The sequence below is a fragment of the Copadichromis virginalis genome, linkage group LG16, assembly GCF_057382275.1.
Source record: "Copadichromis virginalis isolate Kocher_CV1m ecotype Utaka linkage group LG16, C_Virginalis_male_GT1.1, whole genome shotgun sequence".
Lineage (NCBI taxonomy): Eukaryota > Metazoa > Chordata > Actinopteri > Cichliformes > Cichlidae > Copadichromis > Copadichromis virginalis.
Genome location: NC_140633.1, coordinates 15904178 through 15924002, shown reverse-complemented (window position 1 = coordinate 15924002; position 19825 = coordinate 15904178). Strand labels below are relative to the sequence as shown.

At 41.8% G+C, this 19825-nt stretch overlaps 1 protein-coding gene across 1 annotated transcript in view; it reads right to left on the bottom strand.

The window, feature by feature from the left end:
• plcl1 (phospholipase C like 1) overlaps positions 1–19825 on the bottom strand; it is a 131136-nt gene that overhangs the window by 36517 nt on the left and 74794 nt on the right. Inside the window, exons 2-7 of the mRNA XM_085435566.1 lie at positions 13404–13478; positions 11333–11620; positions 10913–11203; positions 9391–9782; positions 5519–6644; positions 4329–4505 (exon numbers count right to left, since the gene is read on the bottom strand). Coding sequence (XP_085291692.1) covers positions 4329–4505; positions 5519–6644; positions 9391–9782; positions 10913–11203; positions 11333–11620; positions 13404–13478 — 2349 coding nt within the window. The remainder of the gene's footprint in view (positions 1–4328; positions 4506–5518; positions 6645–9390; positions 9783–10912; positions 11204–11332; positions 11621–13403; positions 13479–19825) is intronic.

The following is a 19825-nucleotide window of genomic DNA, read 5'->3' as shown; positions in this document are numbered from 1 at the left end:
CTGGCAGTTGGCAACCAATTTAATTAGAGCAGGTAGTTGTACTGCCCTCTAGTGGAAGAGAATGTAATTGTTCTGCCCGTTACTCACCCCGATCGCTTAGATTACTAGTCAGGAGGAACCAGAGCACACCTATGTGCCGCTGCACAGTGGTTGGGAAACACCACCCGGCTCCCTCCCACAGTCCAAAGACATGCACCTAGTGAGTATAGGTTAACTGGAGACTCTAAATTGCCCATAGGTGAATGTGAGTGCAAATAGTTGTCTGTGTCTATATGTTAGCCTGCGACAGACTGGCGACCTGACCAGGGTGTACCCCGGGATAGGCTCCAGCGCCCCCACGACCATGAAAAGCATAAGTGGAAGAAAATGGGTGGATGAAGTATGGGTAACTGATGACCTAAGCCTCACAGGGTTAACAGAAAGCTACTGATAAAACAGCCCCCACAGGAGGTTCTTCCAGCCCTGCAGATGACGTCTACAGCTTTGTTAGAGCCTCTTCACATGGAGTTACTCACTTTGCCTGCATTGGCCATCCTATGAGAATAAATTTCAGTGGGTTGATTTTATAGAAATTGTCTAGTTTCTCAAATAATGCATGCTTAGCTTGTGGCTAAAATGCAGACACCAAGGACAAATGGTTACTTATGTTATACTTCTTTGAATTCCACTTTCCTGAAGGGTGCGCGTGTAGCTGGTGCATTATAGAGTAGTAACACAAAAACAGGGCACGCTGAGAGCCTTGTGCTCATCATCTGATAATTAAATTTACATCACTTATACACAGTTAGGCACTAGCTAGCTATAAACAGCTACAACAATGTACTGTACATTACTACTTTTTAAAATGAGAGGGTTCAAGTTTTGAATTTTTTTTTTTAAAAAGCTTCTACCAACATGTTTTCACTTGTTGGATTTCTGACAAATGAAACGCACCCCAGTACTCACGACTGGTGAATGTCAGCCTGAAATTTTCTATTAAGACATACGAGAGCAAAGGGCTGACACCACACTTAACCACACACCATGAAATCAACTGTGTCTGATTGTGAGCAGCTGCTCTTGAAGGCCAGCTTGCATGTTAGTAGGGTCCTGAATTTCTTATGTGTGTTACATGGCGCACTGCCCTTCAGTTCCTTGCTTAGTTTTGGGTTACAGTCTCTAATGCTAATGAGACTAAAGACTCTGGCAGTGTACACTGTAAGCATAGAGCCCCTGGTCAGTTTTGTCCAGTGACAAATCCAATAAAGTCTTTAGCAGTGATGACAAAAAGGGAAAAGCCACTACTGCTGTGAGTAATTTCATCGTGGACAGAAAGCAAGAAAAATCAAGAAAGAGTGTAATCTCAAATACAGCTTTATTTCATTGCCCAGCTCTGGTTTTACAGACAGCTACGGTGTAACATGTCAAATGCTATTCCAACATTATTCAAACCAGCTGACCTCAGTTTTTAGCAAACCTTTTGACAGTTGCTACATGGACAAATCAGACAAATAAAAGAACTGCTCAAAACAGAGTCAAACAACTATTTGGACATTTCAGAATCCAGCACCAGATCAACATTCCCCAACACATTTTGCAAACATACAGCTTGTTTCTATGGTCAGGCGTGATCCATGTGGGCATCAGATAAGATGATTTTCGACACTGTTTGCCTTGCGTGACTCTCTAACAGGCTCCTTTTCCTAGTTTTGTTCCCCTTAGGTGGTTTAAACCACCTTATCTGTCATTCACTGTCAAAATCAGCTGGCAACAATAGGCTTATCATGGCAATACTGGCCCAGATAAGTATGGCATCTCCTCTATTTATTTCAGTTTGTTCATGTTTTTGTGAACACTGTCATTTCATGAAGAAAACCGTGAGAAAAGGAATATATAAGAAATCAATCCAAACAAGCCGACTCACATGATTTCAGCCAAGATCAGGTTAGTGTGTGGTAAGACACTGATACTGGCGTTGTAGGTATGTCGTAGTACACATGCAGCACTTACTAAAATGTAGTAACAAAACTGAGTTAAGACTGGAGTCAGACTTTTGTCTCACCTGGCCATGAAATGCAGATATGAGTATGCAGAAGATCCAAAAATAGCTCAATTCAGGCTTAAGAACACTAAGGCTTCATAATGCTGCATTTTCTATTATAGATATGACATATAACAATTTTAGATGGCAAAATTAAAGGCAAATTGCAGTTGAGCTAAGAGTAGTCGCTGCTTTATTGTTCTTGGCAGCACATGGGGACATGGGGAAGTGGTTTTCTCTAACAATTCTGGTTAACCTTTTGCTTCATTTAGCAACCATAGCAACATATTTTGTTTGCAAAAGCAAAGCAACACTTACACTCTCACCAATGTCGGTGCAGGAGGGGGCTTCATTTGATTCCTGAAGACCTGAATCTAAGCTCATTTTAACTTGACACCGATGTGTAGCCATGTCGGCATGGTGATTTCCCTTAATTAAAGACTTGTTACTGAATCATAAATCGTCTGTCGATATTTATGATAAATAAAGTCCAGCTGAAGACCTGATATATAGATATATAGATGTTGATATACTCACCATTTATCTGTCAGCTCACTGTGAGCAGCAAAGAAAGAAACTGAAGCTGTTCGTAGCCTCGTTGTGAAGAATGATCTCTTGTCGATCACCAGAATGAACTTTGGTCTAAGCGTTAAACTAACAGGATAATAACATTGTGTACGGCTGGCCCACCACCAAAGTTGCCTAATGTAGCACTCAGATGAAGGTATCATTTTAAATGGGACACAGCTACATCTCATGCATATGCGTTCTCAAATCTCATTTTATGTCATCTCCTGCCAAAGAGAGTGCAATTGCTGTCTCTTGATTACAGGTATTATGTCCTTCTTTTTCAGTCCTTAAGGACGTACATTATGTCTGCAGGGAGCTACATACACATGTGTATATCGTGTGATTGCAGAGCACATATCCGTGGCGACAGCTTATGATTATAGCTCAGACACAGTAATGCAAGCCGCTGTCAGCAAAAGGTACCAAAAAAGCGCCATCAGCCAGTCATCAAGTACCATCTCCCATGATAAATTCACTGCATGCATAAGTGCATAATACATAATATTATCTCATTTATATCTTGATCTTGACTCTCCTCCAATTAAGCACTCTGGACTTTAGTTTTAAGCAGGTGCAGTCCAAATAAGAACAGACATAAACCTCTCTGAAATCATATGAGACTCCTTTATGTGTTGACATTTTCCTCTTCATATCAATGCATAATCTAGGACACACCACATCGCACATTAAAATGCAACTTTATGAAATAAAATCGGAGTCTGGACAGGACCAGATTAGTGGATGATTCTTGATCATGTCATGCTTCAAACTCCTTTTCTTTCTCACTGTAATCTCACTGAATTGAAACCTCTGAAGCATCCTGCGCTCCATTAAACGTCTCCAGGCTTACTTTCTTTTTTTAGGAAAAACCAACCCAAACAATCTTCTCTACAAAATCAAAATAATATTATGCAGTCTATAAGCAGGATTATTATAAGGCGCTGAAGCGGTTATGTAAATGGCTTAAACTATGGCTTTCTCAGTGTTTGCTGTATAGTCAATGGTGTGCAACTCTCAATATACTCAAATAATGTGACCTGGGAGAAGGTCTGTTATCCTAATGGTGCACCAAAATCTTTTTAAAATATCAGTGAAAAGGTCACTCCAACTGTATGATTTTGATTCCACCCAGCAAAAACTAACTGAAAAGACAACTTTACCAACATCATTAGAGGGATATCAGGATTTTGTCGCTGTTTTGCATCGGCTTCATTTTTTTAGGCACAGAGGTCACAGAGGTCATGCTGCTTCATCATGGTGAAAAAAAATTGCCTGGTTGAAAGTGTAAGCCATATGACGAAGTGAATAACATCCATTTCCAAACAGCAGGTAATCGTTTTAAGCACTAAACTGCCAGTCATGGATGCAATGCCAGCCTGGAAATGCTGACTTTTTGCTTTAAGTATGGCTCTGTAGATGTGTTTAGATGTCAATTAAATTAAAGAATCCCAATTTTAGCCTACATACCTGCTATCGAGACATTGTTTGGACAACAGAAAGTTACCCAGAGGAAACATGAAGTTTAGGTTAAAATGCAGCTGATTCACATCAAGAGGTAAATGCAGTTCAATAAAAATGGGAACTATCTATTAATGATCTTAATTACATGAATTATATATAATATTGTTGACTGTTATTAATGAAGCCGCTCACTCCTATTATATTCCCAAAAAATGTAATAAATAGAGAGCAGCAGCAAACATTTCAGCCAGTTTCATAATTTAGTAACATAACTTACTTGAAACTCGAACGTCTCATCAAACAGTGGGTCATCCTGGTTCTGAGCAGCAGTGCGAGTCCGCTGCTCAGCACAGTCAGCTGGTACTCCATGCAGCTCCAGAACCACATATGGGTCAATAACCTCTCCTTTAGCCCCTGAACCCTGGGGCTTGGGTAGGTTATGGGCACTGATAATCTGCAGAGTAAAACACAAGCAGCTTATGTTAAATTTGTTTTACACTTTTGCGTTTTAGTGTATTTAGAGCAGGGGTCTCAAACTCACGGCCCAGGGGCCACGTCACCCCTGCTTGTATATTGACCTGAAGAAATATAATGCAATTTGGCCCTTGAAGTGACTTTTTCTGTGAGGGAGGATTTGTTTGTTGTTGAGTCCAATGTTAAAATAAGTTCTTTAAAAAGCAAAAAATGATTTAATGTGAAGGCAACATGAGGACAAACTTGTTGTTAGTTATTTGTAGAGAAAACAGTTTTCACTGGCAGTCACAAACTAATGTGTACACTTATGTCTGCATTTTTATTTTGTTGAATACAAACAAAATTAAAATTATATAATTATAGTGCTGCCACGTGTCCGGCCAGAAAGAGGGTACCAATTTGTTTATCTGGTAGTTCAATGAAAGGCTTCAGTTGAGAGTGAGAAGAAAAAATGCTTTCACGTTTGCAGTTTTGTCTTGTTATAGAATATCTGAAACTTACAAAAAAACAAACAAAACACTGCATTTTCAGAAATATTTGTGGATGTCTTCTTTGTTTGCTTGTTTTTTTGTACTACTTGAACACTAAAGTGGCTCTCACATGAGGATGACAGTGCCAGCAGTGTCCCACAGCTCTTTGACGTTTGAGACCCCTGATTTAGAGGGTTGAACAATGTAATGTAATCTAGTTTATTTTAATTTAATCTCTGTTACAATGCTCATAAAAAAGGGTTTTGCTTGTGGCAAACATTGCTCCTATGGGCAATTTAGGATCATCAACAAACTTAACCCCACTAACTGCCTGCATTCCAGCTACCATAGGGCGAGAGGCAGGGTACACACTAATGCAGGGCTAACACAGGATACTGAATCGAATAGAGAGCAAAAGTACATATCCCGATTGCCACAGGTTAGAGTCATCTCATCACCTCAGAGGGTTAGTGCGACAGAATGAAAAATGTAATGTTGGGGAAAAACAGAGTAACATCTAGACCTTAATACGAAGGGTCTGAGGTGGGACACCTGGCACGCAGCCCTGCGTGTGGGCACTGAAATACGACACTTCATCCCGCATCACGGCAGGTCGGAGAACATAACCACAGCCTCCGTTCTGTGTGAAGCGGCCTCGGTGAAGGTCCAACATTGCGCCAGGGGTCTGTTGATTTAAGGCCACAAGTTGGACTCCTCCTTTCCAGTACCCTTGTGGGTTAGGGTTGCTGGAGTCCAGACGCACGGAGCTGGGTCGTACTCTGGTTAGGGTGCGCTTGGTAAACATAACAAGGTCCTCTGGGCTTTCACTGGTCAGCCGTCCAGCTTCTCCTTCGCCTAGAGAGCACAGTGTCCAGTAAGGCAGCTCGGGAGCCACCGGTGTGCTGGGAGAGGATGGACTACTGGGGGGAGTCTGCTGCTGAGCCTGCTTGTGACTGGCTCGCTGGGCATAGAAGCTACGACTTCCAGTTCGAGCAATAGCCACCAGGTCTGACAGCTCTTTGTGGAGACGGAGCTTCCTAGGTTGAGAGGGTGGAGGCACCACCAAGACCACACCCAGTTCCTCCTCACCGGGTATTGTCATTCTTCTTCCTGCCAGAGGTCCACCTCCGCCTATCTCCTCATCTTCCTCAGACACTTCCCCATCACAGCCTTCATGGTCTGGAGGGAGTTTCTTCCCCACTATAACAATGCGTCCCTTAAGTTGTTCAGGCGAGGGTAAGGTTGTAGCTCGTCCTCCCAGGCTGACCGGCAGGGCTTCTGGAGTGTAAAGGCGTGATCCAAACACCTTCCTCAAGCTCTGTGCCATGGTGTGCTGCTGGTCTGGGGAGCAACGGTGACACAGGTACAACAAAAGAGGGTACTGAGAGGTCAGGAAGGCGTATTTATTGACCACCTCCAGAGCAGAGCGGATAGTGACTGGTGCATGGTGGTGGTGATGATGATGGTGATGATGATGGTGTCGTGGGATATCAGGCCCACAGTCAACCCCGAGCAAAGGCTCCCCCTCTGGGCCATCAGTTACTCCCAACTCCAGGCATCTGCAACCAGACTGCAAGGCTTTGATCAGTCCTCCAAGATCTGCTCTTCCATGGACCTGGTCATCCAACAGGTAGGAGCGGTATGAGGTGCTGAGGGTGAAAAACAAATCAACAATAAATCATTCAGCAACACAAATCATGTGTCATTTTAATATTACTAACATTTAATTCAATGTTCAATGATCTTTTTCTTGAAAAATATAGGCAAGAGGGAAAAATATACAGAAATCAAACTTTCTAAAGGCTTAACAGGCAGTCATGATTTCGGAGCGTTAACGCTACTCCATTACTGGGACGCTTAGCAAGTGCAGTGTTTCCACCAGCACCAGGTCCTTGCCAATAGAGCCATAGACCAGGGATTTAAAACCTGTCAGACCAACCTGAGCACCACCTAGGAAAGTCTATAATTTAATGTCCCACACACGGATGCTGGAGTGCTCATCAGGAACTCAAAAGGAGACAACGCTGGAGGCCAACTCCAAGGCAGTCTCACAAGTTACCATCAAGTGTTAAATATACCAAGGTGATGGACTGTCCCACTGCTGTTGTGCATTTGCCTCTGTGGCAGGGTGTGTGGCTCATCTGCATGGGAGGGGTGGAGCAGTCGAGGCTGAACCACACAGCTGTTCTTCATCACCTGGTCATGCCTTTCCTATTATTTGCCAAGACCTGTGGTGTGGAGGGAAGAAGGCAACTGGAAAGCTGCTCTGATAAAAGCATGAAGGACACTGAAAATAAAGACTTGCAACGCAGTGTGCTTCGGGTCCTTATGTTGTAATCCCCTCAATCAGCTCTTTTCAAAAAGTTGATAGGGATATAAATTAAGAAGTTTAGTGTCCATTAGACACTTCTGGGACATGGATGGCATCAAGCTGCATGCCAGGAGTGACTGATCCACCTCACCAGGATCTACAGTGAGGACATTTGGATGTCATTTGGACTGGATAAGTGTAGCTGAATGGCTGCAAATAGAGGGAAGGTAAAGGGTTGGAGCTGTCCATAAGGGAAGCATGATGAAGGTGCAAGGTCAGCACAGCCAAATACCTCCAGAAGGAAAGACAGGTACTGGAAAGCTAGCTGAATGGTAGAAATAAGAGCCAAGGAGGCAGAGGAGGAGATGGATGCCATCAGTGGCATCTATTTCCTCAAAAGAACTCCTTACAATGCGTGGAGCTCCACACGAAGTCCAAGACCTCAAGAGCAAGGATTAGAGCCAAAACATGAAACATCCACAAATACATCACCCCCAAGGTGAGCCATTCCAAGAGTGCCTCAGGCAACTGAAAACAGCGGGTGATGAGAAAGAGGAAGAGGAATGACCAATCCCCTGCATGGGATGTACCATTGACAGACAAAGGAAGTGCCTGACATTCTACCAGTGGCTAGAAAAGGCAGAGCACCTGATCCACAGAAGCAGGAGTCTACCACAGCCAACAGGACCCAAGTTGCAGGTTGTGCAAAGGTGCCCAGAGAATATCCAGCACATGGTAGCAGGATGTAGGATGCAAGCTGGGATAGTGTCTCCACTCAACAGCAGCAACCGGGCCTTGCTGAAGAGTGTGTTTATTGAAGGACAAGCACTGTGGAATTCCCAGTACCAGTGTCATTGTGAGTTTTTGACTGTCCTGCTGAGTTTTCTGCCTCCTCCTCTCAGCCACTGAATACAACCCACATTACAGCAGCCAGCCTTGAAAAAGCAACCAGTCCCTGAATTAATTCAGAGTGGCATACAGACATGATGTAATAGTGTAACAATGTGGCTTTAACTGGTTTTAAATGAAAATTTAAAGTAGTATACATGATAATGTGTTAAAATATGCAGTCTACAACATTTTTACAACGCACATTTTGCTCTATGGTGTTATTAAAGGCCATTTCTAGATCTTCAAACTGGCTGCTCATTTTATACACTCTGACTAGTTCTGACTAGCTTCACCTCAGAGGTGGGGACACTTGTTTCATTCGTCTAAAAACATAACAAATATGTAATTCCACAAAAACATATAGCATGTAAGCCCCTTGGCCTTAAAGTAATGTTTACTTGCTTTCTCACCAGGTGTTTTGACCTGTAATGGCAATGTACATTTCCAGTAGAAAATCACCTGCAATCCCACTGAAATTGTGACAACATGCTAATTTGCGTCAAATCGCCTTTGCTAACCTTTTAGCAAAATACGAGTCTTCATCGCCTGTGACATCCAGAACACAAAAACTAATTACAATCAAGAAAGCACTGGAACACACTAGGAGCATGACACAACTGACCTTAAAGCTGAACACAATTCAAACTGAGCACACTGCAAGTAAGACTTTGTAAAACAGGAAACAGACAGAATTACATCACCTCTAATAAAAACAGAAGCTGGAACTAAGCACTAAAGACTCACAATACTAAAGAAGCACATGAAGTAAAAGTAAATCAAACAGAATACTTCGATGTAAAAGACCCAGAACCATGACAGCTGCGAGTTTTACACTGGACAGAGTAATGTTGAAATGTTTTGCGCACCTGTAACTAAAACGTGTTCCTTGTGGTATTTGTTTGGTGTTGAGATGTACTCTTAAGCCCATCAGATTTGCAGGGGGTTTGCATAACTATACTTATATATACAGTACATTTAACAGCTCACCTCATTTTCTGGTGTAGAAATCATTTCTGGTTTGTTTGTTTGTTTGTTTGTTTGTTTGTTTGTTTGTTTGTTTGTTTGTTTGTTTGTTTGTTTGTTTGTTTGTTTGTTTGTGCACTCCTAGTTTTTTCTTTAACTGGTTCAGAAAAAGAACCCTTTTAATTTTGTTTGTTTTTTTAAAAGATGTCATGTTGATCTGTTTGACTCACCTGATGTAGTAGTGGGACAGAGGCATGTTCATATCCTGGCAAACCCCTAGTTGCTCTGGGTCAAGCAGCTGGCATTCTGGAGACTGCAGGTAGCGGGCAAATCCATCCAGACCCAGCAGCCCTCTCTCCTTGCCTTGAGCAGAGGGCTCATAACGCCTCAATAGTTCCCAGCAGCCCTCAGTGGTAGCCAGAGACAAACCCTGCTCTGTCTCCAAGAAGAGCCGGAGGTCCTGAGGGTCCAGACACTCGCGGTCTTTGGACAGTTGCACCATTAGGAAGTAGACATCTGGCCGTGTGCAAAGCTCGCAGAAGGCTTCCTCAAATTCCTCACGTGTCACGTGGGAGGTCAGCTTTTCCTTGCTGCGCTGGATCTCCTTGAAACGGAGACGCACCTGAGGAAAAACAAAGCGGAAGTGGATGAAAATAGGAAAGTGTGGACAGTTAATTAAGCAAGAACTTCAGTTATTATGTCTCATTCATTCAGTGAAGTTGGCAAAGAGGATTACATTTTACTTGTCTTTTTTCATTAAGGATATTAAAGCGAGCCACATTCAATTATATAACACAATGTAGCCATCGTTTCTGTCTACTCTGAATTCTCCTTTCTGTATCTTCTGTGTTCTCGCCCATGTGTGCCAGTGCAGACATTTATATTCTCTAAGTTTCCTAGCTTAGTCTGTGTGTAAGCAAATAAGGCACGAGGCAGGGAAAGGGAGAAGGAGCGGTCCTGCGTGAGGCAACAGCAATCCAAAAGAGAAAAGCAGAACAGCCACAAATCCGTCATCAAGAGGGATTAAATGTCCTATTGCTCCAATCAATGTTATTTGGAAACACATCACTTAGCTGTGATTGTAGCTGAACATGTCGTTCTGAAATGCAGTCCTGATTGCAAAGAGCTTAAATGATGATGCTGTTTTTTACAATGTGTAAGTTCTGTTAATGCACAATATCTCAGCAGCTCTGGGGGTTAGCATTATGGGTATAAAACCTAGAGCAAATCGTTATGACAGAACTCAAATGTTCCAGTTATTTTTGAGTCAGTAAGCTTTGTGTGACAGCCTCCTTCTCAACTTTCTCTGTTCAAAGATTTAAAGATCATCAGGCTCCATATTTTCTGTTTAATTCTGCAGATTTAATGTGCAACACAAACACACTAGAGTTTCAGTTTTAGTGAACAGCAGCTGTGGTTTTTCTACAGTTTTGACCCTCACTTTCCTAATAGTATAGCCAACAGTTATGGAGCAATATTAGCAGTCATCTGATATCATATCCTTGATTATAGAACCAAAAATAATTCTCTTTTTGCTAGGTTTTTGGTCTCCACCAACTTCCAAAGGAAATCTGGCTTGTGCTGCTCTGATAATGTCTGAAGGCAGTCTCTAACTCTGTCTGTGTAGCTGGAGCTTACTGTTACTCTTAAGTCAAAGAAAATACAGCTTCAGATAAGAATACATTTATGCACTGGTGGTGCTTCATATCTAATACTGCAAGTCAAGTTTCTGTGGTATTACATATTTGTCACCTTGGCCTCCTTGATACCAGGGCACAGTTTGCAGATGGTGGCGACTGCTACGTCCTCTGACACGATCCCGTAGCCATCTTCATCGACCTGGGCAAACTCTGCTGTCAGCCACTCGCTCCTCATCTTGCTTCCCAGGCTTCCTTCAACGGCCACCCCCCCTCCTTCACCTGGTCCTCCTCCTGCTACACCTCCCCCAGCCCCTCCTACGATGGAAGGATGAGCCAGCAGGTAACGAAGGCCTGTTACCCAGATGTTGGCCACATCAGCTGACAATGCCACCAAGTCTAGAGACTGTAGGGAAACATGGATAACTGGTTTAATGGCTGGGTGTACACTAGTGATTTTCTTCGTTTATATGTTTATACACAGATGTTTTGACACTGTTCTTCTGCTGACACACATTTCTTTTTCCATTCTTACCTGGTAGTCATCTCCATGTATGATAGAGAAGGCTGCTTCTTCAGCCAGATGTTCGGAGAGAGGGCCATTGTGGAGGAAGGTCTCGGTGCTCTTCCCAGTGCGGACCTCACGAATGCTGGAAACGTCAAGCCGAGCCCGGTCTCCATCTTTCTTGGATGGCTCCCAGCGTAAGCAGCTCAAGTCTGGATCCAGTGTGTAAAAACGACAGTAAACCCTAGAATTGGGCCGGATCTTCTTCAGTTCACACCCTCCCTGCATGAACGCCAAACAGTCAGCTGCACTGCTGACCTGGAAATTAAAATCACCAAAAACACGTTACTGTCCACACGTGAATTTTCTTTATTCCAGACAAAATATACTTTCAATTTATTGGAATATGTCCTATTAATGTCTCTGTGTCGGATATTAATCTGGTAAGGAAAAGGAAGAAATTGTTAAACAGGAATGGTTTTACAGGTGGAGACAGCTGACATTTATTCCCCCTCGACTTTTATGTTTCTTCACTGGTTTTGCATTTAGCTGGGTTAGTTTCGCTATTGGTAGAATGAGGCCATACCTCGACCCTACAGAGGTTGCAGCTCCTTTCTCCTTTGGCAGGTTTGCTGTGTCTCCTAGCACAGTCAAAAGAGCATGGAGGCTATAGTAGGAGGCAGCCAGTTACTCTAGGAGAGCTGGACAGATAGGAGACTGGTCCTGCTCAAGGGTTATGGACATATCAGCAGCACCAGTATCAGCTGCTTTGTGCAAGGAGGAACAGGAAGAGCACCGCCTGAGCTAAGTTCAATAAGGTCTCACATCTGTCCGCTCCCAGGTGCTGCCAGCTAAATCTAAGCCTTATCACTCCCACTTTCCCACGCTGTAAAGTTGTTTGTGTCCAATCACCTTCTCCCGGCCTTGCTCTCCCTGCTCTAATCCCTTTCACAGCTGGGATTCTGTTCCCCTGAGATGGGCCAAACACCTATCTATACTCTGTCTCTTAATAAATCATGTTCATTCTTTGTAATGATCTCTCCTTATTGAAATGACCTCCAGCAGGACACTGGTGTGAAAGTCTGTGACCAGACAATCAAAAAAAGACTTCATGATGTCCTCTACTGGGCCGTGTGTCTCATCTATGAACTTTGTCTGTTGTCTTCCTTTTTCATCCTGCCTCCCAGCTCCATCAAGGGAGCCTCGACCCTCACATACATCCCTGCGTCCTGGATTTATTCAGCAGTACTACAGTTGGTACCGTATCATATGCTTTCTGCAAAAAGACAGTGCAACACCTTCTGAACTTCTTTCCTTCTTGATCAAAAGTTGGATATGTAATGCTCTTTCTTGGCATAACCTTCATGATTTAACATGAAATCATTTCTAAATGTAATACTAATACAGTACAGTAGCCTAACACATTTTTCTGCTTCCCTACAGAGCAGCAGCATTACCCCCCCCCCCCCCCCCCCCCTTTTTTTTTCAAATGGTACCCACATCTGTAAGTCTCTTTACAGGGAGGGACACATCTTTTTTCATTTTCATTCATCTACAGTAACATCTTCTAACTGTGGGTGATGCAGTTGACGACAGCCAGGTTAGTTTTGATGTTTTCACAGAGGAGTGTCGCTGCTTCCTTCTATCGGCTCATCATAACAGCTACAACATCAGTTGCAACACCAGCAAATTTATGGCCCAGTGTGTGGCTGAGAGTCACTAGTGGCAACACGCCCTTGGTTCTGGTACAGCACCATGTGTCTCATGTAGACGGCAATAGATTTGATATTTATCACCATTATTGCAAACAGGTGGCATATAAGTGCCTACTTGAGCCAGTTCAAGGGAAAACTAATAGCCATCTGACTGTCTGATTGCTGTATAATCCCTGTTTTATCGTGGTCTTGGCACACCAAAGTAAATGTGAAGACAGTGACTGGACTGAGTGGTCAGGCAAGGAGATCACAAGTTGACTGCAGTCTACAGGCATTGTTTTCCCTAATGTAACTGTAATGTAACTTCCCTTGAGATAATCAGAATTCCCTTTAAGATTCTGCTTAATCTATGTGAAACTGATTTTGATCATTTATTTCCAGTTTACCTTCTTTTCAGAGGGCATACTACTGAAGGACACCGTCTTCTTCCTGCCTCCGCCCACCTTTTGCACTGAGGGGTCCTGAAGAAAGACAAAGACAGATGGGCTGAAGGTCAAAATGAGAAGCATCAACATGCAGGATGTACACAGTCATAACAGTCATAAGTCAACCTGGAAAATTAGGATTGGGAGAGAAGTCCCTCCTGGTACTCCTGATATTCCAGGGAAAGGTGGAAAATCTGTTTTCCTTTCAACAAATCTGAGGCATGGCTTAAGAAAGACCTGGGACATGAAAAATATTCACTGGTAGGAAAATATTCAACGTTTTGAGCATTTTGAGCAGTGGAGAGGCCGAGGGCAGCAGAACTAACATAGAAATACTGTTATTTCCCTTTTGTTACAACACACACACACACACACACACACACACACACACACACACACACACACACACACTTTCTGGACATTGTTTTTGCACAACACTGGTCACTATATTCTTCATTTCCGGTTAATACTTGTACAGCTGCTGTTATTGTGTATATATTTATTTATATTTAGATTTCTTCATACATTCTTATATAGTTCTATATTGTGTATTTTGTTGTACAGTTATTTTATTTTCAACTTTAATTTATATATTTTATCTTATTCTTCCCAGTTAAATTTACCCTTCATTCTAATTTGTGTTGTACAGTTATTTCATTTTTAACCTTAATTTATATTTTATTCCTTCCTAGTTAAATTTACCCTTTTTAATTTTTCATATTTATTTCCTATCTTATTCATAGCCTTTCCTTTTTTGTTTTCTTTAGGTCACGAGCAGTTGTCCAAGCATTTCACTACATATCGTACTGTGTATGACTGTGTACGTGACAAATAAAATTTGAATTTGAATTTGAAAAACACACACACCTGTTTTGAGCCCTGCTGGGATTTTGAATTCCTGCCTCTGTCTTTGTGTCAGACTGATTGGCAAGTTCATGTGCAAAGGTCCCGACAATGGCTTGTCTCTGATTTCTAATGAGCTCTAACCACTGGAGCTAAAATGATAGCAGTAATTGCAACTGGCATGGAGTGCAGAGTTGGCCACCTCTCTGCTGTACACTCCTTTACTTTGGTGCTCAACCGGCAAGTAGTGCTTCATTTGTACACATATAATATACTGTAACAGAAGTCTGCTAATAGTAACTGTTCTCCTCCTTAAATATTGGAAATACACTCGCTTCATTGGGTAAGCCTATTCTACTGCTCGTTGCCTGCTCATCAACATCGCATGGCAGCAATTCTCTGACTTTAATAATAATAATAATAATACAATTTATTTGAGAGCGCCTTTCAAAAATCCAAGGTCACCTTACAAAAGAACAACATTAATAAGATAAGATACCTTTATTAGTCCCACAAGGGGAAATTTCATAAAAGAAGCAATAGTCATAAAATACATAAAATAAGTTAAAATTGCAAAGCAGAACTTGACAACAGGTAAAATCAGCACTAAAGCGAATAAGGCAGTGTGAACAGATGTGTTCAAACAGGTTGTGTTGACTTCAGTGTTGACTTTAGTCAACACGACCGCTAAATTTCAAACCCAGCATCAGAATGGGAAAGAAAGGTGATTTAAGCCAGCGGTCCCCAACCTTTTCTGTTCCACAGACCGGTTTAATGTCAGAGAATATTTTCACGGACAGGCCTTTAAGGTGTCACTGATAAATACAACAAAATAAATGATACGACCAAGACAAAAACTGTGGTATATTGTAAATATAACAATAAACGCAAATTCACTGTGTGGTTGTGTAACTTTATTAGCAGCGCCCTCCTGAGATGCACCAACAACATTGAGAGTAACATCCTCCTCTCTGCCCCTTAATGCTCTCTGGTCGCTATGGTAACACGTAAATGTTTCTTTCAAAGTAAGACACAAAACTACAACACGGGAAAAGACCCAGGGAAACCGAGTTAACGATAAAAACCCTGAAAACCATAAATTTCACATCTGAGCCTCATCTCTCGCGGCCCGGTACCAAACGACTCACAGACGCTTATTTAAGCGACTTTCATATGAAAGTAAAACTGAATTGAACTCAACTGTCACGGTCCTGGGTCGGTGACCCAGTGCTTTGAGTTTCTTGTGTCTCTGAGTTTTTGTATTATGATCTTAGTTCTCTTTGTTGCCCCAGTTTATTCTATAGTCTAGCGCTTTGGCTTTCTTGTATTCTGTTTAGTTTTCTGAGTATTTAGTAGCTGTCTGTGTCTCTTTGTTGTTGTTCTGTGTTTCTTAGTTGCTCTGTCTCCCCTAGTCAAGTCTGCACGCCGGAGGCCCAGCTGTTTTCGCCCACTTCCCCTTCCCGTAGGAAGCGGCGCAGATGCCGCCATAAAATGGACGATGTTAAGCAACTCCCGGTGGTGAGTTACAATGATTATTTTTCTCCCGCTTCTATGGACATTAAAAACAATAGACTCACTCCTGATCCTGTCGATGTGTCAGTTCACATCAAAAGTTCAATCCTGTTTCTAGTGATTTTGCGTTTGGGTCCGTTTCCTCCCTGCACGCAGCCGGATCATGACATCAACATCACAAAGAAATAGCAGATCCTAGACTTTACTCAGTAGCAACTGATTTAGAAACCCTGATCCTAACAGTGTGTAGCTGAAGAATGGAAAATATCACAGTGTAGCTACAGTCAGCTTTATGTAATATTTCACTATGTCATCTTTACCTGTAAGCACCCTTTAAAAATGTTTATTATTATTATTATTATTATTGTTAATACTGAAATATAAAAGTCATCAACTATCATATGAAGCACCTTTTCAAATAATTGTAGCAGTCAAGAAATCCTTTGCATGCTCTTGTCTCAAAAAGAAACTGTACTTTTACTTGAGTGTTTCTTTTGAAATATTGCTCTGATTTTTACAAATGATTTTTTTCTTTGCAGGGAAAAAAAACAGGAAGCCTACACAACAGAGACAAGGACAGGACAAACAGAGCAGTGATTGCCTCTGAACAAAAGAAAGGGAACAAGGCAAAAAAAGAGGAAGAGTTGAAATCGTTGCCTCGTCCTATTCGGTACATTGATTTCCAATTCCCATATCCGTACACCTCCCAGTACACAGAGACACGGATAAGCAGCAAGGTCAGAGTTTTAAATGAGAGCTTGTTTGTCTTTATTCACTTTACTGTGCCACAGAATGTCTTTTTCATTACATTGGTCAGCAGAGGCCGGACAGAAGAGCTTACAGAAAACAGGTCAGTGGGTATTTAGGTGGACAGATCAGAGTGGGGAGTGGCCATAAACTGCGTCTCTTTGACTGTGCTAGTGATGCTCTGGGGCAGTATGGACAGTTGAGAACATTGATGTTGGTAGCTGTCGTTACTAATCCGGCATGTGCACGTTGCGAGACTAGCACGGATGGAGAAACAGTCCAGAGAAATGGAACCAAAAGCTGGAGGCAAGAGGAGATGTAATAAAGGTCAGGCTGGACAAATTAAGAGAATGGATTGGACTTAAGTGGATATGCAAGAAACAAGTAAAATGGAAGGATTGGTTTGCAAACAAGCACAAATAAAATATTCAGCACAAAGAAGCAAAGACGGGAGATGAAAGAAGGACTGTGATGCAACAAGTGCAGACACAAAATGCAGACTAGTAGGAGACGGGACAAAAGTAGAATACATGGTTAGAGAACAATAGCTCATTGTGTTGGAAAGCCTTGGACAGCAGATAAAGTGGTTACAGCAGCTGGCTCTTCACTAAGGACTGCCACACTATTTCTATACCTGGTTATATCAAATGGGCACAGAAGACAAGCCTCAGGCTCGTATGAGCACCTGCACACAGCGAGGAGACTGGTGCAAAATTGTAGCTAATATCAGTCTTGTCACAGTAACTGAGAGCTACCAATGAACAAGAAATCTCTTTCCAGACTGTTTTCTATATCCAAACAATGAACAAATAAAGAAAATATCTCCGTATACTTCAATCTAGTGTGACTCCATCAACAGTTTTGTTTTAATCTTCTAAATGTCATGATTCTTTTTTGACGTAAAACAAGAAACATCTATGCATTCTCTAAATCAGAGGTCCCCAACCCCCGGGTCACGGACCGGTACCGGGCCGCGAGAGTTGAGCCTCGGGTGTGAAATTTATGTTTTTCAGGGGTTTATTTATATTTGTTTTGTAGTTTTGTCTTATTTTGAAAGAAATATTTACGCGTTACCATAGTGACCAGAGAGCATTAAGGGCAGAGAGGAGGACGTTACTCTCAATGTTGTCGACGCACTTCAGGCGGTCGCTGCTAATAATGAATTTGTGTTTATTATTATATTTACAAAATACCACAGTTGTCTTGCTCGTATCATTTTATTTTGTTGTATTTATCCGGCACACCTTAAAGGCCGGTCCGTGACATGGAAAAATGGTCTGTGGAGCAAAAAAGGTTGGGGACCACAGGTCTAAATAGAAAACCTACTTTATTGACTCTTCTTTTTTTTTGTAACAAATGTAAAACTGCATTCACAGGAGGAAAAAAACTGCTCTGAGTAACATCTGAAATGGACCTTTAGCACAGAATGATGACAGAATGATATCCAATTCATTTTTATTTTATTTAGCGCCAAATTACAACAACAGTCACCTCAAGGCACTTTATATTGTAAGGTGCAGTGCCAGCAACAATAGAGAAGACAACAATCAGATGAACCCCTTTGAGCAACACTTTGTGACACCGGGGAAGAAAAACTCAATTTTCACAGGAAGAACCTCTGTGCTGAAGGAGGGGCAGCCATCTGCCACAGGAAGCAAACCAGAGGCAAATATGAAGCCTCTTCATCTTAAAACTATGTCAACTCCATGAGCCAAAAAAACATTTGATAATCAACAGTTAAAGAAGTGCCATGCATGCAATATTTTCAAACATAAATGTTAGCACGGTATGAACAGCAAAATTGCCTGACATTAGAGCTGCATCAGCATAAAGGCATAACACAGGAATCCTTCCCAGGAGGAGGCTAACAGCTGAGGGCTAATCTGCGTAGCCGCTGGTCGTGTTGTATTATGTCTTACTTTGTTATATTTCCTTAAAATATTAATGCAGCCTCTGGGGAAGAGTACATTCTGCTAATGCCTGATGAGTATAATTAATGGGTTTATTTTTTTAATAAAAATACTAAACTTTAATTGTGTCATTCTGGAGTTATTGCTCTGTAACCATAATTCTTTTGTGTTCACTGTATATGTAAAAGTGCTGTGTGGATTGTTTGTATAATGGCGGGTTAAATGTCACTTTTCGTCTGTTCTACAAAGCTGCTCAAAACTGTTACTTAACTGTTACTTCTATTTTTATAACACACAAATTTGGATCGCTGTAGCCAAACTAGATATGGTATGATTCAACGACCTCATCTTTTTCATTAATCTTGCCACCGGTCTGAAACCAGCTAAAAGCATTTACTCTATGGCAGACAACAAGGTCTTTCTAGCAGTGTTACAGTTTATCCCAGAGGGAATGCAGGCATGTCACGTTTATTCCCACACCAAATTGGGAAAACAATTTTGCATTAAGCTGGTTTGATGACCAGAGGGCACTGTTATGTTGAGTCAGTAAAAGGAAAACAACAAGAGCGCTGTAGCATGTGAAAGGAGAACTACAAAGCACAAGCTGGTATTAATAACAAAACTAACTTATGATTTTAATTGTAATCTTCTTGAGCAAAATCACAGAACTACTAAACGAAATGTTTAAAAAAAAAACATGAACTGTCTTCTCCTACTCGACAGGCAAACGTACAGGAAGCTCTATACGATGTAAATAAACCTAAAGTGCATTCCATAAGTTAAGTTAAACGCAATAGGTATGGAATATATTAAACATATTTTGGTCTGACAAGTACACAGACTAGTGGCACTGATGGTATATTTAGACTTTTATTCTTGTGGGTCTGTAATGTGGTTTCCAGTGTAAAGATTTGGCTGGCAAAAGGTCAGTATGAAACCTGTGTAAGAATTAATGACTCCATGTTTGGCTTTTCCAATCTGGATAAAAACTAATGTTCCCGCAACTGTACATTGTATGGGGCACAGGCAAGTCATTCAAGTGGGGCTCACTGCTCCTCCACATCTAAAGCCTCCAGCTGAGGTGGTTTTGGCATCTGAGCAAGATGTCTCCAGAACAAACCCTAGGCGAGGTGTTTGGGCATGTCCAACTGGGAGGAGGCCAGGTGTGACCAGTGGAGAGATTATGTCTCCAGCTGGTCTGGCGATGTCTTGGTGTCGTCCCAGAAGAGCTGGAGAACCAATATGATGTTAGGCTTAGTGCATGTTTAATCAATAAACTCAAGGGGGTTTTTGTGATAGAAAATATTTGAACCCCCCACAATAACTCATGTCACTCATGTTACCGTCTTATATGTAACATTTAATGATTTG